At 46.3% G+C, this 27,729-nt stretch overlaps 3 protein-coding genes across 6 annotated transcripts in view; 2 read left to right on the forward strand and 1 right to left on the reverse strand.

Moving 5' to 3' along the window:
* The window catches only part of LOC307207197 (uncharacterized protein), a 30,730-nt gene extending 14,437 nt beyond the window's left edge, over positions 1-16,293 (reverse strand). For both annotated transcript variants that reach the window (XM_079960992.1, XM_079960991.1), the window contains exon 1: positions 15,370-16,293. In XM_079960992.1, coding sequence (XP_079817118.1) covers positions 15,370-15,775 — 406 coding nt within the window. In that variant the 5' untranslated portion in view covers positions 15,776-16,293. The remainder of the gene's footprint in view (positions 1-15,369) is intronic.
* Positions 1,770-14,093, forward strand: LOC307208683 (uncharacterized protein). Of its 3 annotated transcripts, XM_079963543.1 has the most exons (5): positions 1,770-1,885; positions 2,417-2,625; positions 7,589-7,864; positions 11,133-11,259; positions 13,029-14,093. In XM_079963543.1, the coding sequence occupies exons 2-5, from the start codon at positions 2,524-2,526 to the stop codon at positions 14,009-14,011; spliced, it is 1,488 nt and encodes a 495-aa protein (XP_079819669.1). In that variant the 5' UTR covers positions 1,770-1,885; positions 2,417-2,523; the 3' UTR covers positions 14,012-14,093. The 3 variants fall into 3 exon arrangements, with proteins under 3 accessions (XP_079819669.1, XP_079819670.1, XP_079819671.1); XM_079963544.1 differs by lacking the exon at positions 2,417-2,625 and having other exon boundaries at positions 1,787-1,885; XM_079963545.1 differs by lacking the exons at positions 1,770-1,885; positions 2,417-2,625 and adding an exon at positions 2,638-2,661.
* A 2,066-nt stretch (positions 16,294-18,359) lies between the features above and the next one.
* LOC307208602 (uncharacterized protein) lies at positions 18,360-24,260 on the forward strand. The gene is made up of 3 exons (XM_079963382.1): positions 18,360-18,483; positions 20,251-20,376; positions 22,019-24,260. Exons 2-3 carry the CDS (start codon positions 20,343-20,345, stop codon positions 23,614-23,616), a joined length of 1,632 nt encoding a protein of 543 aa, XP_079819508.1. The 5' UTR covers positions 18,360-18,483; positions 20,251-20,342; the 3' UTR covers positions 23,617-24,260.
* Positions 24,261-27,729: the final 3,469 nt, after the last annotated feature.

The raw sequence follows: 27,729 nt of genomic DNA on the forward strand, positions 1-27,729 counted from the left end.
GATTTTCTGTGTGTCCATCAACTCCGCATGGGGCGAGGGCTTCAGATCAGCCATGATGAAGCTCACTGAGTGAGCACCGGCTCTCTGCCTAACCTACCTTGCAGGGTTGTTGTGGGGCATAGCTGTCAACCGTCCCTTATTTGGCGGGAAACTCCCTTATCCCAGAGCCGTGTCCCGCTGCTGTCCCTTTTTTAAAAAAATAATTTTTTATTAAGATTTTAAAGGTTACAGAAAAAAAAATGAAAAGAAAACAATCGAAGAAGAAAAATAAAAAACAATGCATATAAGAAAACATCATCAAAAAACAGAAAAAAAGAAAAAAGAAATAAAAAACAAGTCAAACCTTTAACTCACTTACTTACATTCACTTATTTTCTTGACTTCCTCACGCCTCCCATTTTTGTATTCTAATTCAATTAGATATTCCAGCAAATCCTTCCAGCTTTGTTTTTATGCTAATAATTTATCTTATCATACTATAATTTTACATTCTCTCACCAATTCATTTTTACTTAATCCTTTATGTCTTTTCTGCTAAAACCACATACTTTTCTTTTCCCAACATCTTTCTAACAATCCTTAATTTTGCAATATTTTTGAAGAGAAACTTTAATTTTTTTCCAATCTTCTTCCACCAACTCTTCTCCTTGGTCCCGGATTCTGCCGTCATCCCACTGCTGTCCCTTATTGATGATGTCCCTTAAATTTCCCGGGTTTCATGCTCGCCTGGCTTGGGAGGGAAGCGGCGTGGGCGAGAGTCTCCCTCCCTCCCTCTCTCTCTCGGGCGGGGAAGGGCCGTTGGAACTCCTCGCACCAGGACATTGGCAGCCCCGACGTGCTGCTTAGCATCCCCTCCAACCAGTGCAGCATCTTAATGTAGTGATTTCCCCCTCTGCATCCCTTTCATAACTCTATTTTTTTATAAATCATTTGTCCATCCATAGTTCAAATTTTTACTACAAGTTTTCTGTCAGTCCTACCAATTTATGTAACTCTTGACAATAGCTTTTCAACTAAATTATAAACTTCCCCCATTCTTTATTAAATAGGTCCTCTTCCTGGTTTCCAATTCTGCCTGTAAGCTTTGCCATCTCGACGTTGTTCCTTAGTTTTGTCTGCCACTCTTCTTTGGTTGGAGTTGTAGACCCTTAGGATCATCTAGTCCAGTGTTTCCCAACCTTGTGCCTCCAGCTGTTTTTGGACTACAATTCCCATCATCCCTTGCCACTGGTCTTGCTAGTCAGGGATGATGGGAGTTGTAGTTCAAAAACAGCTGGAGGCTCCTTGCAAAAGACAGTCAGTGGCAGCCAAAGCAGCATGGCTCCATCAGTGGCGGATTTCTGTATAAGCCAAGCAAAATCCCTTATTTTCGCTGCTGATCCCTTATTTTCGAGGTTGCTGGTCCCTTATTTTCAAATCTGTAAATTGACAGCTATGTTGTGGGGGGGGGTTGAAATGAGGAGGGAGAGAACTGCGTACGCTGCGTTGAGCTCCTTTGGAGGGGAAAAAAGGGGAATATAAATGCAATAAATAAAACATCTTGACCGAAGCACTACCAAGGGATGGATTTCGAGAGCTTGCGAGTCAGAATGGGGCGGGGGGGGTGTCCTTCTCTGCAAAAAAAAAGCTTGCAAAAAAGTGCTGTTGGGTACAATCAACTTTGCACGGCTCCAGCCAGCAGAGGGCAGGTGGGGAAACCGGCCGATCGGCCGGGGAAAATGCACTTTGCACTTTCCCAGGAATCCTACCAAGGCTCCTCCTCTTCCTCCCTTCCTCCTCTCCATTTCTCCCTCTCTCTCTGACTCTTTCTCTCCTTATGTAAGATCCATGTGGTTCAGCGCCTAGGCTTGCACTCTGAAGTCGTCCTTGCAAATATAAATAAACCGTAAGTCCGGAGACTCTTCTCCCCACCCCACCCCCGATTTCCAATAGGGCGCGTTTTATTTGATATTTCAAGCAATGCTAGTTGATGCGCAGATGAGACTGGGGAACTGGGGGGGGATGCCGCTTCCAAGTTTTTAACACTTGCAAACCAGCAGCCAACTAATGAAAAACCCAAGAATATTGAGTCAGACCATCGGTTCACCACGCTTAGCGTTGCCTGCGCAGACTGGCAGCAGCTCTCTAAGGTATCTGGTATCTCCAGTTAGGGCTGAGAGAGACACTCCCTGCCCCAAATCCTGGCGAGCTGCTGTCCGTCAGTGTGGACACTATTGATCTAGGTGGACCAGTGGTCTCACTCCAGAAAGCTGCCTCTATTCCAGAGGAGTTGTATAGATGCTCCAGCCATGCAAGGTTGACACCCACTCTGTGTGTGTTTGTGTGTTTGCTTTCCTTTCATTAGCTAAGCCGGGAGTTCCTGGTCCCTGTCAGTGAAGCACTTGCTTAGAGCAAGATTGCCCTTGTATGTTTGCAGCCGACTCCATCACCTTTGCCACAAGTAGCTGAAGCCAGAGACACACCAAGACTCAGAACCTGGACCTGGCGATCCTGGAGCAGTTCCTGGCTCTCCTCCCCCCGGAGATGGAGAATTGGGTGATGGGATGCAGAAAGGAGACCAGTTCCCTGGCCAAAGGTTTCCACCTGAGCCGGGCAGAGGACGTGAAGCAGGAGGAGGAACAGCAGGTGAGAGATGGTTTAATCCAGGTGTTTACACTTTAGGTCGGTGGTTTTGAATACAGTGGTACCTTGGTTCTCAAATGCCTTGGTACTCAAACAACTTGGAACCCAAACACTGCAAACCCGGAAGTAAGTGTTCCAGTTTGCGAACTTTTTTCGGAAGCTGAACATGCTCCATTTTGAATGCCACACTTCCGTTTTGAGTGTTACGCTGACGATTTGAGTGCCACACTTCTGTTTTGAGTGTTAACGCTGAGGTCTGTCTGTTTTTGATATTTATTTTGCGTTTTTGTTTTTGCGGTTCTTTTTTTGTGACTGTGTGGAACCCAGTTCAGCTACTGGTTGATTGTGTGACTGCAGTACATGGTTTATTGCTTTCATTTTATGGATCAATGGTCTTGTTAGATGGTAAAATTCATGTTAAATTGCTGTTTTAGGGGTTGCTTTTAAAAGTCTGGAACGGATTATTCCATTTTGCATTACTTTCTATGGGAAAGCATGTGGGGAGGTTTACTTGAGCAGAGTTAAACAATCCCCTTTTTAAGTTTATGCAGCGATCAGCTTGTTGCTGACTCAGGTCTGAGTTCTACTAATAAAGATACCTTCCTGGTTAAAAAATCCCTTTGAATCCCTCTTAAAGAATACACACACGAATCTGATTCATGTTAATATAAAACTGTTTTACTCTCAGATTCATTCAGGTTTACAGAACTGTACCGGAAGGCAGGCTGAGGTTACATAACAAGCAAATAAACTATGCCAGAGGGAAGTTGGTCCTGAGGTGACTGTAGCTGAGCAGCTACCTTTCAAAACTACCAGCAACTGACAAACTAGTAGTCACAGCAACCGGTTAGAACATGGAGGCCGTTAGTCGGAATGTTGCACTTGACTGCAGCTTTACATCCCACAAAGCATGCCTTGGTTTTAATAATAATAATAATTTATTATTTATAACCCGCCCATCTGACTGGGTCTCTCCAGCCACTCTGGGCAGCTTCCAACCAAATATCAAAAACAATACAGCATCAGACCCTAAACAGGGTCGCCTTCACAGGTGTCTTTTAAAAGTAAAATAATTGTTTATTTCCTTGACATCTGATAGGAGGGCGTTCCACAGGGCAGGCGCCACTACCGAGAAGGCCCTTTGCTTGGTTCTCTGTAACCTCACTTCTCGCAGTGAGGGAACTGCCAGAAGGCCCTCGGAGCTGGACCTCAGTGTCCAGGCTGAACGATGGGGGTGGAGACGCTTCTTCAGGTATACTGGACTGAGGCTGTTTAGGGCTTTCAAGGTCAGCACCAACACTTTGAATTGTGCTCGGAAACATACTGGGAGCCAGTGTAGGTATTTCAGGACCGGTGTTATATGGTCTCGGCAGCCACTCCCAGTCACCAGTCTAGTTGCCGCATTCTGGATTGATTGCAGTTTCCGGGTCACCTTCAAAGGTAGCCCCACATAGAGCGCATTGCAGTAGTCCAAGCGGGAGATAACTAGAGCATGCACCACTCTGGCGAGACAGTCTGCAGGCAGGTAGAGTCTCAGCCTGCATACCAGATGGAGCTGGTAAACTGCTGCCCTGGACACAGAATTGGAATGCTTTGGTTTTGGAACGGACTTCCGGAACTGATGTAAGTTTGAGAGCCAAGTTACCACTGTATGTAGGTCAGTGATCCACATTTTAAGCGCGGGGGTACACAAGACGCTGGACTGGGATTCCGGTCTTGTTTAAAACTGCACCCATGACTCTGTGGCACAATGCACAGGAGTGTAGGAAGGGGGGGGGCAGTGGGGGCGGCTCGCCCTGGGTGCCCTCACTGAGGGGAGTGACTCGGCACGTCGCCCACCTGCGATTCCCAAGCCTACCCTGAGCCGTCGGGTTAGGACGGGAGCTGCGCTGCTTTGCCAGCAGCATCCCCCCCTTCCCCCTTTGTTTTGACAGCTATGGGGAGGCTTAGGAGTTGCAGGCGAGTGGCGCGCCAAATGTCCACCATGGGTGGCCTGCTCCACTCCGCTCCCCTGGGCGACTCGCTCCGCCCCGGCTGCAGGGCTCACGTACTGCTCCAGGCACCCAAGCAGCTATCCTGTGCCTGGGAGGGCACCCTCCGCACCACGCCCCCCTCGGGAGCGCGCCCTCCCTGGGCAGGGTGGGCATATGCCCCACCACTGACAATACAGACTTTTTGTCATTGGAACAATTCCCCAAGGAGGGAGGGGGCACTCCCTTCTGGAACTAGCTGTGGTTTTGTTATCTTTGGGAAGGAATGTCTGACGTGGCCTTGGAAGCTAGCAGAGAATTTCCACCTGGAAAAAGACTGGATTTGAACACGGAATATGAAGCTGGGAAACAACACTGGACTCTGGAAAAACAAATCACACTTGCTGATATGGAATATAGCTATTAGGGTTTACTTGTTGTTGTTGTTTTGCTGTATACAGGGATATAGAGGGACAGCTAATGGATAAATAATACCGGTAAAAAAATTGGGGGATGGCATCTAGAGATAAATTGAGATTATGAGCAGCAGCAAGGGTTTATCATGGACGTACCTCATAAGGAGAGTGGGAAGATAGTTTTGGAGAATTGTATTAAATTGAATTAATTTGGGGGGGGGACCCAAACAATTCCTCATGGATGGCAAGTTGCACAGAACTTACTGTTTCTCCTGATGCTTTGACCACATTCCCATAATTAAAGCATTTTAAAGCTTTCCCCAAAGAATTCTGGGAGCTGTAGTTTGTTAAGGGTGCTGAGGTTGTAAAGTATCCATAACAGAGGGCCATCCAAAACTCTGCTTAAAAACCTCCAGCGAAGGAGTCCACCACCTCCATTCCACTGTTGAACAGCTTTTCCCGACAGAAAGATCTTCCCAATATTTACTCAAAATCTCCTTTCCTGCAACTTGAAGCCACTGGTTTGGGTCCTGCCCTCCAGAGCTGGAGAAAACAAGCTTGCTCCCTCCTCCATGTGGCAGCCGTAGAGAGAGTTGACGTGGCTCTCATTTCTTCTCTCAGTCTCCTCTTTTCCAAGCTAAACATACCCAGCTCCTTTAAGTGCTCCTCATAAGGCTTAATCTCCAGACCCTTGATCATCTTGCTTGCCCTCCTCTGTACACATTCCAACTTGTCAAAATCCTTCTTAGACTGTGGTGCCCAGAAATGGATACAGTATTCCAGGTGTTGTCTGACCAAAGCAGAATTTTGTTGTTGTTGTTTAGTCGTGTCCGACTCTTCGTGACCCCATGGACCAGAGAACGCCAGGCCCTCCTGTCCTCCACTGCCCCCCGCAGCTTGGTCAGACTCATGCTGGTAACCTCGAAAACACTATCCAACCATCTCGTCCTCTGTCGCCCCCTTCTCCTTGTGCCCTCCATCTTTCCCAACATCAGGGTCTTCTCCAGGGAGTCTTCTCTTTTCATGAGGTGGCCAAAGTACTGGAGCCTCAGCTTCAGGATCTGTCCTTCCAGTGAGCACTCAGGGCTGATTTCCTTCAGAATGGAGAGGTTTGATCTTCTTGCAGTCCATGGGACTCTCAAGAGTCTCCTCCAGCACCATAATTCAAAAGCATCAATTCTTCGGCGATCAGCCTTCTTTATGGTCCAGCTCTCACTTCCATACATCACTACTGGGAAAACCATAGCTTTAACTATACGGACCTTTGTTGGCAAGGTGATGTCTCTACTTCTCAAGATGCTGTCTAGGCCTGTCACTGCCCTTCTCCCAAGAAGCAGGCGTCTTTTAATTTCGTGGCTGCTGTCACCATCTGCAGTGATCCAAAGCAGAATAGAGTGGTGCTATTACTTCCCTTGATTTGGAAACTAGACTTCTGCTGATGCAGCCTTGAATAGTGTTAGTTTTTTTGCTGCTGCATCACGCTGTTGACTCATGTTAAGCTTGTGGTCCACCAAGACCCCTAGATCTTTTTCACATCCAGTGGTACCTCGGGTTACATACACTTCAGGTTACATACGCTTCAGGTTACAGACTCCGCTAACCCAGAAATATTACCTCGGGTTAAGAACTTTGCTTCAGGGTGAGAGCAGAAATTGTGCTCCGGCGGCGCAGCGGCAGAGGGAGGCCCCATTAGCTAAAGTGGTGCTTCAGGTTAAGAACAGTTTCAGGTTAAGAACGGACCTCCGGAACGAATTAATATCCTATATTTGTGCATCTGGTTCTTCCTTCCTAAGTGCAGAACCTGACATTTGTCACCATTGAAATTCATTTTGTTAGCTTGCGCCCAGTTCTCCAATCCTGTTCCCACAGCGGTCAACCAGATGCCCTAATGGGAAACCTGTTGGAATATTCTAGAAAGAACTTGAGGATTGGTCTTGGACAGGTTGCTAGGCAACAGAAAAATCTCCCCAGCAACGGGTTCCTTTATTAAGGGCATGTAGTCAATAAACGTCAGTCTGTGTGTAAATGAACAGAAGTGCAAATGAGTCAGCAATTGAGTTTCTGGCCAGATGGCTAGAGGAGAAGGAATTGTGTTGTTTTATTTGACCAATGTAATTTTTTTTTTGTAAATAATAAAGATTCTCTGTAGAAAGAAACTCTGCTGTAAGCCTTAAAAGAATAAAACCCATCATAGCTAGAGGCCTTCATTAGCTCTCTCCTCCAATAATTTGTCTAATCCTCTTTTAAAGCCATCAGAGTTGGTCGCCATCGCTTGCCTCCTTGGTGGGTGGGTGTGACCCCCCCCCGTGGGCGGAGCCAGAGGCAAAAAGTGGGTGGAGCAATGAATGTGACTCTTAACTTTGGTATAGTAAGCATCGTTCTAGCTGTGCAAGCAAGAGACATGCTCACATTTCAAGTGGCACGTTCCAACCGGGGGAAAGCCCTTGAGGAGGTGTGGCCTTGGAGGGGGGGTTCAGAGGGCCAGGCAGAGAGGTCTGGAGGTCCACATTTGGCCTGAGGTGCCCCCCGCTGTTGCAAAGGTTTAAAATGCCCTCCGACCTTCTTTTGTCTCCCTTGCAGATGGTGAAAACAACAGAACCACAGAATTCCAGAACTGGAGAATTAGAAGGGGCATCTAGTCAGACGCCCTGCGATGCAGGAATCGCAGTCCTGGTCTTGTGGCCGCCACCCCTGGATGAGAGCCCCTGCTCCGTTGCAAAAATGATGGTGACGTTTTCTTCCAGACCGTCTTCTCCTCTGCGTGGAGCAGAAACTGTTTCTGGAGAGCTGCTGAATCGGTTGCAGGAAGGAGGAATGGAGAGCTGTGCAGGATCTGCCCCTTCCCCTCGGCTTCTGGTACTGTTGCCCGATGTGCAGGCTTTGAATGCTCTGCATCAGGCATAGGCAACCTCGGCCCTCCAGATGCTTTGGGACTACAACTCCCACGATCCCTAGGACCAGTGGTCAGGGATGGTGGGAATTGTAGTCCCAAAACATCTGGAGGGCCGAGGCTGCCTATGCCTGCTCTGCATAGTTTCTGGTTTTTTTGCAGCTCTAATATGTTCTTCCTTAGCTGCAGAAGAACTTTGGAAGAGCCTGGCTGCAAGTTCAGGCCAGTGGCCAGCCAGATGCCGCAGTGGAAATCCTGCAAGCAAGATATGAGCTCAACAGCCTCGCTCTCCCCACTTGTGATTCCCAGCGCCTGGTATTCAGTCCCATTGACATCTTTAGGATTTCCTTTCAGTAAGAACATACAAAGAGCCGATTGGATCAAGCCAAGAGCCCATCTAGTCCAGCATCCTGTTCTCACAGTGGCAGTTTCCGAGCACAATACAAAGTGTTGGTGCTGACTTTTAAAGCCCTAAACAGGCTTGGCCCAGTATTTCTGAAGGAGTGTCTCCACCCCCATCGTTGTGCCCAGACACAGAGATCTAGCTCTGAGGGCCTTCTGGCAGTTCCCTCCCTGCAAGAAGTGAGGTTACAGGGAACCAGGCAGAGGGCCTTCTCAGTAGTGGCACCTGCCCTGTGGAACGCCCTCCCATCAGATGTCAAGGAGATAAACAACTATCTGACTTTTAGAAGACATCTGAAAGCAGCCCTGTTTAGGGAAACTTTTAATGGTTGATGTTTTATTCTATTTTCAGTATCTGTTGGGAGCCACCCAGAGTGGCTGGGGAAACCCAGCCAGATGGGTGAGGTATAAATAAATTGTTGTTGTGGTTGTTGCAGGAAACTTAATCTCCGGGGTATTATTATTATTATTATTATTATTATTATTATTATTATTATTAACAACCAGATTCCCCAGTGCAGGAAATGAGCACATCAGTGCTGCTCTCTCTACCCTTCCCAAAAAGTGGTATTCAGAGTGCCTTTGAAAAGCTTTATTAGCTACCAATGATGCTCTGAAAGAGGATTAAACAAATTCAGGGAGGATGAGGCCACTGGTGGGAACGAACCCTGACGGTTGTGGACTGGGCAATAATGCTTCTGAATACCAGTTGGTGAAAACCACAGGAGAGGAGAAGGCTCTTCCGCTCAGGTGCTGCTTGAGGGTTTCGTACAGATTTATGTCTTGCTAAATGCAAGGTGGTTCTTTTAAAATGAGATCCAGAAGCAATACGAAATACACAAGTGAATGAGAAGATTAAATATTTCATTCTGAAACAGCAAGCAATGTATACGGACCAAGCAAACACTTCAATCTGCCACTTGGAAGCCCTCAAGAAGCCTCAGTTTGCACGGATCTGCGGCCGATCAGTCCATGTATGAGCTTCATAGAAACCTAGCCCAGACCATCTGATTTTATATATAGCCTGTGTGGCGACTGGCTACGTGCAGATCATCCATTAGCCATCCCCTCCCAATACAGTGGTGCCTCGCAAGACGAAATTAATCCGTTCCGTGAGGCTCTTCGTATAGGGGTCTTTCGTCTTGCGAAGCAAGCCCATTGACAGCTTAGCGGATTAGCGCTATTAGTGGTTTAGCGGCTTTTAGCGGATCAACTGTTAAGCAGCTTATCAGCGGATCAGCTGATAAGCGGCTTAGCGGCTTAGGAAAAGAGGGGGAAAGGAGGAAAAACCCGCTGGAACTCGCAAGACATTTCGTCTTGCGAAGCAAGCCCATAGGGAAATTCGTTTTGCAAAGTGCCTCCAAAACGGAAAACCCTTTCGTCTAGCGTGTTTTCCATCTTGCGAGGCGTTCGTCTTGCGGGGCACCGCTGTACCTCACTTTCTAAAAAAACAATGTCCAACATCAAAGAAGGGACCGTATTTTTCGCCCTATAGGATGCACCGGCCCATAAGACACCTAGTTTTGGAGGGGGGAAATAAAGGGAAAAAAATTATTTCCCCCCCAGGGGCGGGGGAAGCCCCCGACCCAGCCCACAGAACAGGCAGCTCTCCGCAAGCCTTGGGAGACCGTTGCGACTTCCCGCCGGGCTCCCACTGCTTGCGGATATCTGCCTGAAGCCCAAACCAGGTCGGGGAACAGCGGGGTGGCGGCGCTGCGCCTCCCTGCTGTCCCCCGAACTTGTGGGGCTGGCGGTGGGGAGAAGTGCACTTCTCCCCACCGCCAGCCTCCAAACCAGGTCGGGGAACCGAAGCCTGGGGTGCGCGAGATGCAGGCTGCTATCCACAAGCCTAGGGCTCCCAAGGCTTGCTGAGAGCTTCCTGAAGCCTGGAGAGCGAGAGGGGTCGGTGCGCACCAACCCCTCTCGCTCTCCAAGCTTCAGCGAAAGCCTGTATTCGCCCCATAGGACACACACACATTTCCCCTTCATTTTTGGAGGGGGAAAAGCATCCTATAGGGCAAAAAATACGGTACCCAGCATTATCCTCCCAACTGATTATGGCAGCTGTTACTACCTCCCGGCATTTTCAGGACATTAAAGACTCTTCCCACGCCATCAAAAAACTTAACAAGAGCGAGGAAGGGGGAAGGAACAGAGGCAGGAAGGGTAACCATGTCAGATCACTAAGTCCTCGATACATTCGAAATAAATTAAAAAATTATCCAGTAGCACCTTAGAGATCAACTAAGTTTGTTCTGGGTATAAGCTTTTGTGTGCATGCACACTTCTTCAGATTCTTCAGGTATTCTTCAGATTGTTCACAAAATTTTACACCCAGAACAAACTTAGTTGGTCTATGGTGCTACTGGACATTTTTTAATTTTTATTTTTTTCTGACTGTGTCAGACCAACACGGCTGCCTACCTGATCCTCAATACATTTTTGGCTTCCAAGTGCATTTCCCATACAGTATGTAGTTAGCCATTGTGAAAACGGGGAGTTGAAGTAGATGGGCCATAGGCCTGATCCAGCAAAGCTCTTGACATGTTCTCCAGCAAGGGTGATTGCTTTTCCAGGGAGAAACCGACCTTGTCTAGTAGCCACAACGGCTATGTTCCACCTCCACGATCGGAGGCACCGTAACTCGGAAGTAACATTCGCTGGGGAACAAGAGAGGCCTCGTGCTCAGGTCCTGTATCCCATTGGGGCTTCTGGGCTCTTCAGACATCATTTGGATTCCGCAGGGGAACCTGCAGTCACCTCACCTTAACTACCTCTTTGGATTGCTAAATTATCTGTGAGATAAAGCTCTTCCCTTTTTTGTGCTTTCAGGGCCCGGTGACCTTTGAGGATGTGACCGTGCATTTCACAGAGGAGGAGTGGGCCCTTCTGGATCTGGGCCAGAGGGCCTTGCACAGAGAAGTCATGGAGGAGAATTACAGCAATCTGGCCTCTCTGGGTTAGTATCCTCCTCTTAGCCTGAGGTTCCCCACCCACCCAGGACAGCATCATAAGATCATACCACGAGGTCTCAGTTGTTGTCCCTGCTGCTTTTGAGCTCTGCTGACAGAGGCGCTAAGGATGAAATGTGTGACCTGATACATACCGAGGGCTTTGTTGTTGTTGTTTAGTCATTTAGTTGTGTCCGACTCTTCGTGACCCCCTGGACCAGAGCATGCCAGGCACTCCTGTCTTCCACTGCCTCCCGCAGTTTGGTCAAACTCATGCTTGTAGCTTCGAGAACACTGTCCAGCCATCTCGTCCTCTGCCATCCCCTTCTCCTTGTGCCCTCCATCTTTCCCAACATCAGGGTCTTTTCCATTGAGTGTTCTCTTCTCATGAGGTGGCCAAAGTATTGGAGCCTCAGCTTCAGGATCTGTCCTTCCAGTGCTGATTTCCTTCAGAATAGAGAGGTTTATCTTCTTGCAGTCCATGGGACTCTCAAGAGTCTTCTCCAGCACCATAATTCAAAAGCATCAATTCTTCGGCGATCAGCCTTCTTTATGGTCCAGCTCTCACTGCCATACATCACTACTGGGAAAACCAGAGCTTTAACTATACAGACCTTTGTTGGCAAGGTGATGTCTCTGCTTTTTAAGATGCTGTCTAGGTTTGTCATTGCTTTTCTCCCAAGAAGCAGGAGTCTTTTAATTTCCCAGGGCTAGATACAACTAAATAGTTATGCTAGTGGGATGTAAAATGAACCCCACAAGTGCCGTGGGTCTATTTTTCTCCTCTCTTCTGCTTGTGTGCCCCTCCAAATCAGTTCTGGCAAGTTGGGAGAACCTCAGGCACAACACGAGGGGATTAGGAGAGGGGAGATTTTGTTGCCTGGCAAGTGTGATGTCCAATTTGCTCTGGGCTTCCAGAGCTCTATAATACACAACCTTCAATTTTGAGGGTCTGATTTACAAAGCAAATTTATCTGACCTACCAAGATGTCACAGATTTTAGCAGCAGATGCAAAGAGATGAGGGGTGGGTGCAGCCCAGTGCTCTGATGAGGATGAAGCCCTACTCCTTCCTGCTTCTCAGACCCATCTGAGAACTCCCAGCCCAGCTGATATGCACAGTTCAGGTGTGAGGTGGGGGCTGTGTGTGTCCTGTGTGTGTACATGCAAGGGTGTATGTGTGAGAAAGACAATGTGGAGTGGCCATGCTCACCTTTGGCTACACTTACCACATTTTTCGCTCTATAGGATGCGCCCGACCATATGACGCACCTAGTTTTAGAGAGGGAGAACAAGAGGAAAAATATATCTCCCTCTCTGCGCAGCGCCCCTTCAGCAAAGCAGGAGGAGAAGCGGAGCCCCTTCCATTTCTCCTCCCGCTTTGCTGAAGGGGTGCTGTGCAGAGAGGGAAAGCTGCGCAGCACCTCTCCAGCGAAGCAAAGCCAGGAGAGCAAGAGGGATCGGTGCGCTCCGTAGGCTTCGCGTTGCTTTCGCTGAAGCCATGGAGCCTGCATTCGCTCCATAAGACGCACACACTTCCCCTTAATTTTTGGAGGGGGAAAAGTGCTTCTTATAGAACGAAAAACACGGTGCCTTCGGCATGTGGCCCGCAGGAGCATTGATCAAGGGTGAACGCGGCCCAGTCTTAGTGCCCATCAACAGTGGCTGCCCCCTGACTATCCTTCCCCTTCTGCTTTTCACACAGACATTAATTGGGATTATTCTCGAACTTTGGTGTCTGTTCTTCCCTGATCAGGTGTCCCTTTTTATTCCTGCAGGTGGTGGGAGGGAGAGCAGTGAAGAGAATGAACCCCAGGGAATTAAAACTGAAGCAGAAGAGAATTTGAGGAAGGACACTGTTGTTCCAGACGGTGCTGGCTTCAATGAAACTCTGATGCTGGAAAAACATCATACAGGCAAGAAACAGGAAAACGTCTCTCCTTGTGTAAGAAACCCAGCTAGAATATTGAATCCCAGCACCCTTGGAAGAAAACATAACGGGGATAAACTGTTTCAATGTTCAGAGTGTGAAAGGAGCTTCAAGTACAAGTCACTTCTTCGTCTACATGAAAGAACCCACACAGAAGGGAAACACTATAAATGTTCAGAGAACAGAAAGAGTGTCCGTTTGAGCTCCAAGCTTCCTGCTCCTCAACAAATCCACACTGGGGGGGAACTATATAAGTGCTCAGTGTGTGGAAATAGCTTCGCTGATAGCAATAAACTGTCTAAACATGAAAGAATCCACACAGAAGGGAAACCACATAAATGTTCAGAGTGCGGAAAGTGTTTCCGACAGACCTACAACCTTTTTAATCATCAAAGAATCCATACTGGAGAAAAACCATATAAATGCACAGAGTGTGGAAAGAGCTTCACAGACCGTAGTGGCCTTACTCGTCATCAGAGAACCCACACAGGAGAGAAACCACATAAATGTTCCAATTGCGGAACGTGCTTTAGCCGCTACAGTCACCTTCTTAGTCATCAAAGAATCCACACAGGGGAGAAACCGTATAAATGCTTAGAGTGTGGAAAGGGCTTTGCTCAGAGCTCTGCACTTCTTTCTCACCAAAAAGTCCATTCAGGAGAGAGACCGTTTAAATGTTCTGAGTGCGAAAAGTGTTTCCGTCTGAGCTCCAAACTTCTTGATCATCAAAAAATCCACACTAGAGAAAAACTATATAAGTGCTCAGTGTGTAAAAGCAGCTTTGCGTACAAGAGACACCTTTCCTTACACTCAAGAATTCACACAAGATAAACCATATAAATGCTTAGTGTGTGGAAAGAGCTTCACTCAGAGCTGTGTGCTGTTAAATAAATAATCCATTCTGGAGGGAAACAGTATAAATGATCAGTGTGTGGAAAAAGCTTAAGAGATCATAGTAGCCATTCTCAACATCAGAGAAGCCACATAGAAGCCACATAAATGTTCCAATTGTGGAAAGTGCTTCAGCCGGAATAGTGACCTTCTTAATTATCAGACACTCCATACATGTGAGTTTGGGAAAAGCTTCAATTGTAGCCAAACCCTTGCTTTACACACAGGGGAGAAAGCATTTTCATGTTCAGAGTGTGGAAAGTACTTTGACCATAAGTTACTAACTACCAAAGGGCCCATATAGGTGAGAAGCTGTATGAATGTTCAGAGTGTGGAAAGAGCTCAGCCAAAGCAAGAGCCTCTTTAACCATAAAATAATCCATTTTGCAGAGAAAGAATATCATTGTTTGGGATGTGGAAAGGGCTTCAGCTGAAGGGTATGCCTTAGTATGGAATGCGGGTGGCACTGTGATCTAAACCACTGAGCCACTTGAGCTTGCAGATCGTAAGATTGGCGGTTCGAATCCTCACGATGGGGGTGAGCTCCCGTTGCTCTATCCTAGCTCCTGCCAACCTAGCAGTTTGAAAGCATACCAGTGTGAGTAAATAAATAGGTACCACTGCGGTGGGAAGGTAAATGGTGTTTCCAGGCGCTCTGGCAATCATCACGGTGTTGTGTTGTGCCAGAAGTGGTTTAGTCATGCTGGCCTCATGATGCAGAAAAGCTTCTGCAGACAAACGCTTGCTCCCTCGGCCTGAAAGCAGAGATTAGCGCTGCCCCCCCCCCATAGTTGAATTTGAATGGACTTAACCATCCAGGGGTCCTTTAGTGTACATCAGAAACCTCATACAGGAGCAAAATCATATAAGTCCACTGAATGGAAAGAGCTTCAGCCACCTTGGTGGCTTTAGTTTCCAACAGTGAGTCCACACCAGAAAAGAACAATATACAGTGGTACCTTGATTCTCGAATGGCTTCGGTCCAAAACAAATCGGCTTCTGAACGCTGCAAACCTGGAAGTAAGTGTTGTGGTTTGCGAATTTTTTTGGAAGCTGAACGTCGACTGAAGCTGAACTTCAGCCAATCGGAAACCGTGCCTTGCTTTTCAAACAGTTTCGGGAGTCGAATGGACTCCCAGAACGGATTAAGTTTGACAACCAAGGTATCACCGTAGTTGCCATGGAAAGAGTTTTCAGGTGAGCAGAGTTGGTTGCATATCACCACCAAATCCACACAAGGGAATAAGTCATTTAAATCCTCAGTCAGATGTGGTATCTGTCACAAGGACAGCACTTACACAGGAAAGACCATAGTCTCTTTTGCACATAACGCCAAAGCATGGTTAACAGAAGAAGAGCTTGCTGGATCAGGAAAACGGGTCCTCTCCACTCCTGTGGTTTCCTGCAAGTAAGGACTGAACATTGCTCACAGCACAGCCTCCATCCTCCTCCATTGATGGACTTACCCTCCTTTAATTTCTCTAGACCTCTCTTAAAGCCATCCAAGTTGGTGGCCGTCACTGTTTCCTGCTGGAGTGAGTTCCACAGTTTATCTATGTAAAATAAGTACTTTCGTTTCTTTACCTGTCGTGAATTTTCCAGCTTCATTGGATAGCCACAAGTTTTCGTGTTGTGAGAGAGGGATAAAAACTTTCCTCTATCGACTTTCTTCCTGCCATGCATAGTTTTGCAAACATCTGTCATATCTCTTGCTCGCCTTTTTTTTTTATAAATGATGTTTTATTAAACCATGGCTTAGTGATATTTGTGAAACTTACCCAGCAGTTTAACTATGGTCTGTTAAATATTAAAAGTCACTTGTTAAAAAAAGTTTGTAATCCTCATTTGACATTAGCCAGGGTTTTGTGTTATATCTGAATGCAGGAATTTACTGCTAAAAGCTACAGAGCCATGAATGAAGAGGGGCCAACAATGGAAATGGTTCTCAAGGTTTGGCTGCTCTGATGTTAAGTGACCATCTGCCCAGTGCCTCGGCTTCAGCTATGGCTTGTTAACTATGGTTCACCTTGACAGTAATAAACCACAGCTTAGAATTATGTGAGAGCCAAGCCAGTGAATCCTAGGAATGCTGGCAGCACAGAATGATCATGTCAAAAGATTCACACCGAAGCAACATCCTATAAATAACTAAGACCAGAGTGTTTTTGAGCAGTTGGAACACTAGTCCAGGATTTCAAAGTGACGTCTGGGGGGAATTTCCAGATTTTGGCATTTTGTAAAAAAAATCTAAACTTGGGGGTTTGTTTGGTTTTTTTAAAAAAGTTAATATTTGGGTCTTCCTAGAAAAAATTCAACAACTTTTACTTTTTGAAATATGGCAATCCTAGTAAGAAGCAGAGGGAACTTCAGGGTGGTGGACCATAGTCAGCCTGTAGCAGAAACACATGCCAATTATAAGGGGATTGACATCTCCCACATGCTCCTTTGTTGTTGTTTAGTCGTTTAGTCGTGTCCGACTCTTCGTGACCCCATGGACCAGAGAACGCCAGGCACTCCTGTCCTCCACTGCCCCCCGCAGCTTGGTCAGACTCATGCTGGTAACCTCGAAAACACTATCCAACCATCTCGTCCTCTGTCGCCCCCTTCTCCTTGTGCCCTATGCCTGTTGTCTTTGTCCATGGAGTTTTCTTGGCATGGATACTGGAGTGGCTTGCCGGTTCCTCCTCCAGGTGGATCACGTTTGGTCAAAACTCTCCACTATGACCTGTTCATCTTGGGTGCCCTGCTCGGCATAGTTCATAGCTTCTCTGAGTTCTTCAAGCCCCTTCGCCACGGCAAGGCAGTGATCCATGAAGGGGCCCACATGCTCCTACTGAAATATATTTTAAAAACCAGGTATTCACAAAGAAAGGGGCATGGATAGCAAACGGGTTCAGAAGTGGCAACAGCATAATTAAAGTTTGGGGAGCGAGAGACAGAATAGCTCATATCTTCTTTCATATTGACAGTGACATCCTCCAAGGAAATGTTTCGGCACTGCCGTTTTAAACCATGTGGAGGCCCTTAGGCAGCTGAAATCTCGGGGAGGAGCCTCGCAAATTATCTCCTAATAACGTTTTTTTATTTTACCAAACAACTATTTTAATGAACCAAATCAATATTACTTTGATCTGTTGTCACAGGGTCCCTAAAAGGTCTGGGGCCCGTAGGCTGGGGCCTGCACTGCCTTTGGTAACCCGGCACTGTGTTTCAGCTGTGCAAGAGGGGGAAGGAATCCAGCCATGAATTAACTCCTCAGGAGATGGGCCACAGCTGAGAATGCACAAAGTCAGATCTGTTCAGATCCCCACACATCTTGGCCAGCCTTCCCTGCAGGGTTGTTGTGCATGTTGGTAGGGGAGAGCCATGCATGGCACTAGGCGGTCCCTGGTGGGGTTTAAATGCAGTCCACTAAGATGAATGGTCCAGACTGAACCAGAGCAACCCCCCCCCCCATCCCTCCAGAAGACCCGGGCTGCACAATCCCAGACTCATACAGTGAAGAATACAGTGTTTTAATAATTATTTTCTATTTCTATTATTTATTATTATTTTTATGCGAGTGTCTCAAAATCCTTGCCTGGCTTGAAACTACACACATTTTTGTTCAAATTTTTGACTTCCCTTTTGGGCAAATCTAGCACATCACAAAACATGTATTTCAAAACATAATTTTCTAAAAATTTGCCCACAACGGACCTCGGCTTCCTGGCTTACAGCAGCCCTGACACCTTCGGTTTTGCTCCTCTGTGCAAATCTGATATACAGGTATCTAGAAGTGCAATCCAGTAAAATGAATGGTCCGGACTGAACCAAAGCTCCAACCCCCCGGGCAGCAGAATCCCAGACTCCCTGCTGCCCAGAGATTGCGATTGTTTCACTGATGATTTGTTAAATTATTCTATATGATTGATGTTGTATTTGAGATGTTCTACTATGTTCTATCTTGTCGTTGTTATTTAATGCTTGTAAGCAGCTTTGGGATCCGTTTGAATGGAAAGTGGCCCAGAACTATAATCCAATCCAATGAATGAAATCCACCCCAGGGGATCTTTGAATGGAAGGCGGAGAGAAGCGGGAGCCGAACTCTCCGCAAAGGGCGAATCCTCCCGGAAGCGAGAGCGCGGCGCCACCTGCAGGCCGGGAGCCGCCACTACAAGCCAGAAGGTAATAATAGCAACATACCGCTCTTCTTCCCCCTCCCCTCCCAATCAGCGCGGAGCAGCTGGGCGTTCTAAGTCCTCCCTTCGCATTGGCTGCTGGGAGTCGTAGTTTCCTCCCGCCACGGGGACGGTGAGTTTTCGTGGCAGCCGCGCTCGGCGGCACTGGCTTTCCCGTCATGCCTTGGGGCGAGAGCGAGAGAGGCGCGGAGGGCGGCGGCGGAGAAGGACGGGGGTCGAGCGGCGCTTGAGGTGGGCGCAGCCGGGGGGGGGGTTGAGGTTTCTGGAGGCCGCAAAGGGGGCCTCGGGGGCCGCTCGGGGGATGATGAGGGAGGTGGGGCGAGGGGAGGGAGGGAGGGAGGAAAACCCCGTCGCGGAATCAGACCAGTGGTCCAGCTAGCTCAGTACTGCCTGCACGGGCTGGCAGCAGCTCTTCCCGGCCCAACGGACCTTTGTTGGCAAGGCAATGTCTCTGTTTTTTAAGATGCTGTCTAGGTTTGTCATTGCTTAATACAGGGTGGCAAATGTGACCTAACAGGCATTACTGAAACCTGGTGGGATGGGACTCATGACTGGAATGTAGAAATTGAGGTCTCCAGCCTGTCACTCCACAGCAATGACCAGAGGAGGAATGACTTGTTGGGAAGAGCACAGGTAAAATAAATGCCATGGTGCATCTGCAGCAGCACAACCGGACTCCTTCTTCATCTGCCCCAGCTGCAACAAAACATGTCTCTCCCATTTCAGTCTCCAAAGCCACAGTGGATGCTGTAACTCTCCGATGGTTTGGCTTTACCCTTGAAGGCACATTCTTCCATTGTCTCCTGAGACAGACAGATGCCATCAACAATCTGCTCAAAAGAAATATATCGAAACAGAAGAGAGAAAGAGTAGCAATCCGTAAAGGATGTGTACACTTGGAGTATGGAAGGTGGATGGAAAGCATATTGCAGGAGAGAAATTGTAGGAGTAGAAACAACAGTGACCTTACTGTGGATATCAGCTATAGACCTCCAAGCCAGACTGAGGGCTTGAATTTGCTTTCCTCCCCTCCCCTCAAATGCAAACAGCATTTTATTGATGTCATTCACTTCCAGCCCAGACAACTTCCCTCTTCCCCGTAGTGAATGCCACCTTTTTTAAAAAAAAATCTTTTTAATTAAATTTTACATTTCACATTTAAATTCAAACAATAAACATCATCATCATTAGGATCCCCTGAATCCTTTGACTCCCCTCCACCCTTCCGTGGTTACAATTTTCAATCTTTTCCCACTGCTTCCCTTATTTTGTCTATTTTTCTTAACTAATCCAATTTTACCTTAGTTTATAGTACATTGCAAACGTTACTCAAATCCTGCCAGAGTTTTTAGTTGTTTACAGTGTTCTCTTAAGTACATTGTGAATTTTTTCCCATTCCTTCTTAAATTTCTTCTCTTCCTGGTTTCTGATTTTCCTGGTCAATTTGGCCATTTCAACATAGTCCATCATCTTCATCAGCCATTCGCCTCTGGTTGGGACTTTATCTTCTTTCCATCTGTGGCCCAGTAGTATCCGTGCTGCTGTCATCGCATACATGAATAATCGTCTCTGATGCTTTCCTATAGCAGATTACCAAACATTCGAAAAGGAGAGATATAGTAGTCATGGAAGACTTCAGCTACTCCAACATCAGTCCAGGAATCCATTTTATTGTGCATTCATGGGATTTGTGCTATTCCACAATTCCACCCGCAAGTTTCAAGCTAGTCGTAGCCACACTGCTTCATTTTCAAACAGTGCAGCTTTCATACCTTCCTGCTGTAATCCCACAATTTTTCATACCCCAAACATATTGGTTTATTTTTTCTTTTGTTCCTCTTTTGTTGCTCTAATAACGTGGGGATTTGGGGACGCATCACAGAACGAATAAGATAGAACGATTCCAAAGGAGAACTTGAAGTCACTTCGCCTTAACTGCAATCTTTGGATTGCTAAATTACCTGTGAGATAAATCTCTTCCCTTTTTTCTGTTTTCAGGGTTTGGTAATCTTTGAGGAGGCAGCTGTGTGTTTCACAGAGGAGGAGGGGCCCTCCTGGATCCAGGCCAGAGGGCCTTGCACAGGGACATCATGGAGGAGAATTATAGGAATCTGGCCCTTCTGGGTAAGTCTCCTTCTTCTCTTGGCCCAAAGTTACTCACACACCCAGGACAGCACCATAAGATCACGACACAAGGTCTCAGTTGCAGTTGCTGCTTTGGAGCTCTGTTGACTGGAGGTGCTATGGATGAAATATGTGGCCTGATGCATAATGTGGGCTGGATACTGTAGGGATGAAAATCACGACAGACGAGTAGTAGGTGTCATGTGAGAGGCGTTTGCCGGGGAAGCCCCGGGAACTTTCTTTTATTGAATATTACAAACATTGCCACAGGTGTGCTTGTGGCTGATTGGTTGATACAAACACAAAGAAACTAGTTGCTGATTGGTTAACATAAATGCAAGGCGGGAACTACGTGTGAGAGGTGGGAATTACATGTGAACATTAATCATCAATAGATTAAAGGCTGGGAAACGAGGTTGAAACCAGACAGGCATGAAACCTCCTAATTAAATTATAACTAAAGATTGATAGAGCATAAAACAATTACTAATGATTGATCATAACATGAAAGAATGTAATAATCAAGTTCTGTAGATGTGGTCAGCTATGCATGGAAAACAGGTCATCATGAACTTAAGATGAACTGAGCAAGAAAGGAATGTCTTGGTATTTGGAACAGGTCTGTACAGTGTGTGCAGAAGCAGGGAAAAGAGTATAAGCAAGGCTTCCCAGAATGCAAGAGAAAAGAAGCAATGCTTCCCCATAATGCAACAGTTATGTGCAGAAGGAAAACTTCCCTTTAGGATACAATTAAATAGTTGATATGCTAGGGTGTAAAACAAATCCAGTGAGTGCAATGTGCCTGTTTCCATCCTCTCTTCTGCTTGTTTGCCCCTCTAAATCAGGTCTGGCAGACTGGGGGAAACTAGAAAATGGGAGGTTGTTTTATGTGACAAGTCTTGTGCAATGTCAAATTCACTCTGAGCTCCCAGAGCTCTGTAATATAAAATGAACAACCTTCAATTCTGAAGGTCTGGTCTGCCCTCCCCATTGTCCATGGAGCAAATTTCTCTGACCTCCCAAGACACCACTGATTTTACCAGCAGAGACAAAAAGATGAAAGATATTGGAGCGGACCCAATACTGGGATAGGTGCAGCCCAGTGCAAAAATAAAAATAAAAATAAAAATTATTTATACCCCGCCCTCCCCAGCCAAGACCGGGCTCAGGGTGGCTAACACCAAATATAAAACAACTGATTGAAATACAACTTAAAAACAAGATTAAAATACAACATTAAAATGCAGCCTCATTTCAGCAGAAACTCAAAATGAGGAGGAAAACCGACTCTTCCCTGGTTCTCAGATTGATTATTTGATATGCACAGTTCAGCTCTCTCTCTCTCTCTGTGTGTGTGTGTACAAGGAAAGGTGTATGTGTGAGAAAGACAGTGTGGACTGGCCATAACCACCTTTGGCTGAAATTCCTGTCATCTTGTGTCCCCCAGAAACATTGGTCAAGAGGGAATGGGACCGTCAACCTTCCCTGCTCTATACATACTCCACATAAGCAGCCAGTTATTGCCCATCAACAGTGGCTGCCTCCCTTCCCCTTCTCTGTTTCAGATAGCTGTTAATTTGAATTGTTCCATAATTTGGGTATCCATTCCTCCCTGATCAAGTTCCTCTTTGTAATCCTGCAGGTGATCAGAAGGAGAGCAGTCAAGAGAATGAACCCCAGAGAATTAAAACTGAAGCAGATGAAAATGTGAGGAAGGACGCTGTTGTTCCAGATGGTGCTAGCTTCAATGAAATTTCAGTGCTGGAAGGACCTTACACAGGCAAGAAAGAGGAAAATGTATCTCTTTGTGCAAAAAACCCAACTAGAATTTCAAGCCTTAGCACCATGGGAAGAAAACATGATGGGGATAAACGGTTTCAATGTTCAGAGTGCGGAAGGAGTTTCAACTACAAATCACATCTTCTTGTACATGAAAGAATCCACACAGAAGATAAACCATATAAATGTTCAGAGTGCGGAAAGAGTTTTTGTCTGAGCTACAACCTTCTAACTCATCAAAGAATCCACACTGGAGAAAAACCATATAAGTGCTCAGTGTGTGGAAAGAGTTTCACTCAGAGCAGTACACTTTTTAATCACCAAAGAATCCACACAGGAGAGAATACACATACATGTCCCAGTTGTGGAAAGTGCTTCAGCCAGAAAATTGACCTTCTTAGTAATCAAAGATTCCACACAGGGGAGAAACTGTATAAATGCTTAGAGTGTGGAAAGAGCTTCACTCAGAGCTCTTCACTCAGAGGAGAGAAACGGTATAAATGTTCAGAGTGCGGAAAGAGTTTCCGTCTCAGCTCCAACCTTCTTACCCATCAAAGAATCCACACTGGAGAAAAACCATATAAATGCTCAGTGTGTGGAAAGAGCTTCACTGACCGTAGTAGCTTTTCTCGTCATCAGAGAATCCACACAGGAGAGAAGCCGCATAAATGTTCCAATTGTGGAAAGTGCTTTAGCCAGAACAGTCGCCTTCTTAGTCATCAAAGAATCCATACGGGGGAGAAACCGTATAAATGCTTAGAGTGTGGAAAGAGCTTCACTCAGAGCAGTACGCTTTTTAATCACCAAAGAATCCACACAAAGAAGCCACATAAATGTTCCAGTTGTGGAAAGTGCTTCAGCCAGCAAAGTGACCTTCTTAGTCATCAAAGAATCCACACAGGAGAGAAACCATATAAATGCCCAGAGTGCGGAAAGAGCTTCACTCATAGCAAAAGTCTTCGTAGTCATCAGAGACTTCATGCAGGTGAGAAACCATTTAAATGTGCTGAGTGTGGGAAAAGCTTCAGTCATGGCAGCAACCTTACTTATCATGAAAGAACCCACACAGGTGAAAGACCTTATAAGTGCTCAGAGTGTGGAAATAACTTCACTGACCGTGCTGGCCTTTCTCGTCATCAGAGAATCCACACAGGAGAGAAGCCACATAAATGTTCCATTTGTGGAAAGTGCTTCATCCATAATAGTATCCTTCTTAGTCATCAGAGAATCCACACAGGGGAGAAACCGTATAAATGCTTAGAGTGTGGGAAGAGCTTCACTCAGAGCAGTACGCTTTTTAATCACCAAAGAATCCACACAGGGGAGAAGCCGTATAAATGCTTAGTGTGTGGAAAGAGCTTTGCTCAGAGCAATGGCCTTCGTTATCATCAGAGGCTCCATACAGGTGGGTGTGAGAAAAGCTTTACACACAGGGGAGAAGATTGTTTAAACAACTGTTAAATGATATGGGTCTACCTGTGTTGGAGCCAGTCACAATATTTGAGGACAACCAGACCTGTATTCATATGGCTGAGTCCAAGAAAGTCCAAAAGAGATCTAAACACGTGGATCTCAAATATCATTATGTAAGAGACCACGTGGAACAGAAACTAACTGAATTACGATTCTGCCCCACAGAAAAAAATCTGACAGATATACTGATAAAGCCTCTTGCAGCATGTAAATGTGAATAATGGGTAAACAGGCTAGATTTTCTGCCAGCAAATGAAAGCCAGTATCATGAACAAAATTAAAGAAGGGGTGTTTGAGTAACTGGATATGAGAAAGGGTTAATTTCCTTTATGAGTGTAAATCACCCCTGGGTGAGCTAAACAAGGTGCAAGGTCAGCCAAGCCAGTTGCTATGGTAATGGCCTACTGCCCCTATATCTGTGATTAATGCATGTCAGCTCAGTAGTAGAGTCTATTTGTTGTCCAGTGTTATGTCCTGAATTGGTGAGTTTACTTAGAATAATGGAAATGCCTTGTACTCTTATGTATCTGTATATATCTGTATCTGTAGAAGCCTATAAGCTGTGTATATCTATGTCTGGAACTGTTTTACTGAGCCTCATCTTCTGCAACAGTAAACTATTTGGATCTTAAGCTGCTTCTGTGTGGTGACTGCATTATTATCTCAATACAGTGGTACCTCAGGTTAAGTACTTAATTCGTTCCAGAGGTCCATACTTAACCTGAAACAGTTCTTAACCTGAAGCACCACTTTAGCTGATGGGGCCTCCTGCTGCTGCTGCTGCGCCGCTGGAGCATGATTTCTGTTCTCATCCTGAAGCAAAGTTCTTAACCTGAAGCACTATTTCTGGGTTAGTGGAGTCTGTAACCTGAAGCGTATGTAACCTGAAGCGTATGTAACCCGAGGTACCACTGTATATGTTTCCCATTTTGGGCTGCAACAGTGGATCAAGATACCGGTAAAAAAATCCAGGCTGGATTGTGAATCCTCGCCAAGTGGAAGAAGAAACACCATGTCTTTTGGGTGTAAGTAAATAAATAGGGAGGGACGCAGGTGGCGCTGTGGGTTAAACCACAGAGCCTAGGACATGCCGATCAGAAGGTCAGCGGTTCGAATCCCCGTGACGGGGTGAGCTCCCATTGTTCGGTCCCTGCTCCTGCCAACCTAGCAGTTCGAAAGCACGTCAAAGTGCAAGTAGATAAATAGGTACCGCTCCGGCGGAAAGGTAAATGGCGTTTCCGTGCACTGCTCTGGTTCGCCAGAAGCGGCTTAGTCCTGCTGGCCACATGACCCGGAAGCTGTGCGCTGGCTCCCTCGGCCAATAAAGCGAGATGAGCGCCGCAACCCCAGAGTCGGTCACGACTGGACCTAATGGTCAGGGGTCCCTTTACCTTTACCTTTAATAAATAGGGAAGTTTAGGGAAGTTTTTAATGTGTGGTGTTTTATTGTGTTTTTAATATTCTGTTGGGAGCCGCCCAGGGTGTCTGAGGGAACCCAGCCAAATGGGCAGGGTATAAATAATAAATCGTTGTTGTTGTTGTTACAACAGTGCTTTTTCTGGGGGGTACACAGGGGTACGCATCCCTCTAAACATTTTGTGAATCTAAGTTTGGCCTTAATGAGAGGCAGTATTTCAATATGAATAGGAAAATGAGAGTACCCCTAAGCATTTTTTTTAGGAAAAAAGCACTGATAACAACTTCATGGAGGGTGGCCGTGCATAATGTGTGGAGTCTGAAAAAATACTCCGTGACAGGAGAAGGATTTCTACATGGAAAGAACCCACTCATCTGAGCAGTGTGAAGCAATCTTAGGTCAACACACAATGACACACAAACCATACAGAAAAACGATTTAATTGCATGTTCTCAGCAAACATCACAAGTCGGCAAACCTGAGGTAGGAAACAGATCAACCTTTGGGTGGCCTCTTTCTTTTTTGCTTTTTTTTTTGGTATGGTGGCACATATATAACTACAGTGGTACCTCGGGTTACAGACGCTTCAGGTTACAGACTCCGCTAACCCAGAAATAGTACCTTGGGTTAAGAACTTTGCTTCAGGATGAGAACAGAAATTGCGCAGCAGTGGCGCGGTGGCAGCGGGAGGCCCCATTAGCTAAAGTGGTGCTTCAGGTTAAGAAGGGACCTCCGGAACAAATTAAGTACTTAACCCGAGGTATCACTGCACCCCACCTAACACTCTCCTGGAAAGAAGGAGTAATGAAGCCATGAGCAAAAAATATTCTAGCAGTCTGAGATTCTTCTTATTGACCGCTCTGCCTCCATTCCCACTCCTCCCCGACCACATTATTAAGTTCTGCCCTTCAGCAATGTCACAAAGTTTAGGGGGGGGAGTCAACCTCGTATTCAGGGGTCATCAATGTGGTGTCCTCAATCCCCAGTATGCCTTCAAACAGCACCAGCGAAAAGTTAATATCCTTTCAAAAATCCACAATCCAGGAGAAACAGGGTGACCCTATGGTTCAGTTTCTGTTTGCATTGGTTTGGTTTCCCTATACAGTGTAGGGGTGGTGGGTAGATGTAGGGGTAGGGGTAGGGGTAGGGTTCTCTTCTTGGCAGGGAACTCTGGGAATTGTAGCTCGGGTTAAGGGGTAAAAGTTAGCGTTAGGTTTCCCTATACAGTGTAGGGGTGGTGGGTAGATGTAGGGGTAGGGGTAGGGGTAGGGTTCTCTTCTTGGCAGGGAACTCTGGGAATTGTAGCGGTAGGGTTCGCTTCTTGGCAGGGAACTCTGGGAATTGTAGCGGTAGGGTTCCCTTCTTGGCAGGGAACTCTGGGAATTGTAGCGGTAGGGTTCCCTTCTTGGCAGGGAACTCTGGGAATTGTAGCGGTAGGGTTCCCTTCTTGGCAGGGAACTCTGGGAATTGTAGCGGTAGGGTTCCCTTCTTGGCAGGAAACTCTGGGAATTGTAGCGGTAGGGTTCCCTTCTTGGCAGGGAACTCTGGGAATTGTAGCGGTAGGGTTCCCTTCTTGGCAGGGAACTCTGGGAATTGTAGCGGTAGGGTTCCCTTCTTGGCAGGGAACTCTGGGAATTGTAGCGGTAGGGTTCCCTTCTTGGCAGGGAACTTTGGGAATTGTAGAGGTAGGGTTCCTTTCTTGGCAGGGAACTCTGGGAATTGTAGCTTGGGTTAAGGGTTAATGTTTAGGATTAGGGTTAGCGTTCAGGTTAGGGTTAGAATTCTAGTTAGCGTTAGGAACTCTGGGAATGTAGGTCTGGAAGGGGAACAAGGGGGTCTCCTAACAACCCTCAGCACCCTTTTCAAACTATAGCTCCCAGTTTCTTTGGGGGAAGAAGCCATGAGTGTTTAAAGCGGCTTCATATCGCTTTAAATGGTGTGGATGTGGCCCCGGGCTTCCTCACCCCACTGCCCCTTATTATTAAGAAATTGAAAGGATTTCCCCATTCAAATCTCTCGGGAACAGGAAGAAGAACTTTGTATCTCATGCTATTTTGGGTGGTTTCTAACACTTGATTGTTGAGATCATATGACCATTTCATTTGGAAAATTATTTAATAAAGATAATTTTTTTATTAAAACCTTTGAATGTGTTTGAGTGTATGGAAGTTTTAATTTCATCGTTGTGCGTTTTTACAGTGAAATGCATGGGGATATGTGAAAACACATAAAAATAAAAATATTGCAGCTGCCAAAACAATATGATGCACTTAAAAGAAATGTGAAATCCAGATAAGGAGGTCTGACCTTATTTGACTGGTGAGTGAGTTTGTCTTTTTCCTCTTCCCCCCAGGTCCCTTTTTCCTTTTGTGCCATGACAATCGTAAGCCTGCGGGCAGGAACCACTCTGTTCTACCTGCATATGTTTCAAGGCCCTGTGCTTCTGAATACCATGTGCTGGAAACTGTGGGAGAGAAGTGTTGTCGTCGCACTCAGATCCTGCTGTGGGGCTTCCCACTGGGGAATATGACCCCTCTGGCCTGAAAAAAGCTCCCTAGCTTTGCAATATGTTAGTCGGACATAGCTGTAAGGAAGACAAAGCCAGCCTAGAACCAGAAGCCAAGAATTAGCTGCAACCAATTAATAAGTGTTACAGCACAGGGCTAAGAGACTCCATCACATCC

The sequence above is a fragment of the Podarcis cretensis genome (assembly GCF_951804945.1).
Source record: "Podarcis cretensis genome assembly, chromosome: 2".
Taxonomy (NCBI): domain Eukaryota; kingdom Metazoa; phylum Chordata; class Lepidosauria; order Squamata; family Lacertidae; genus Podarcis; species Podarcis cretensis.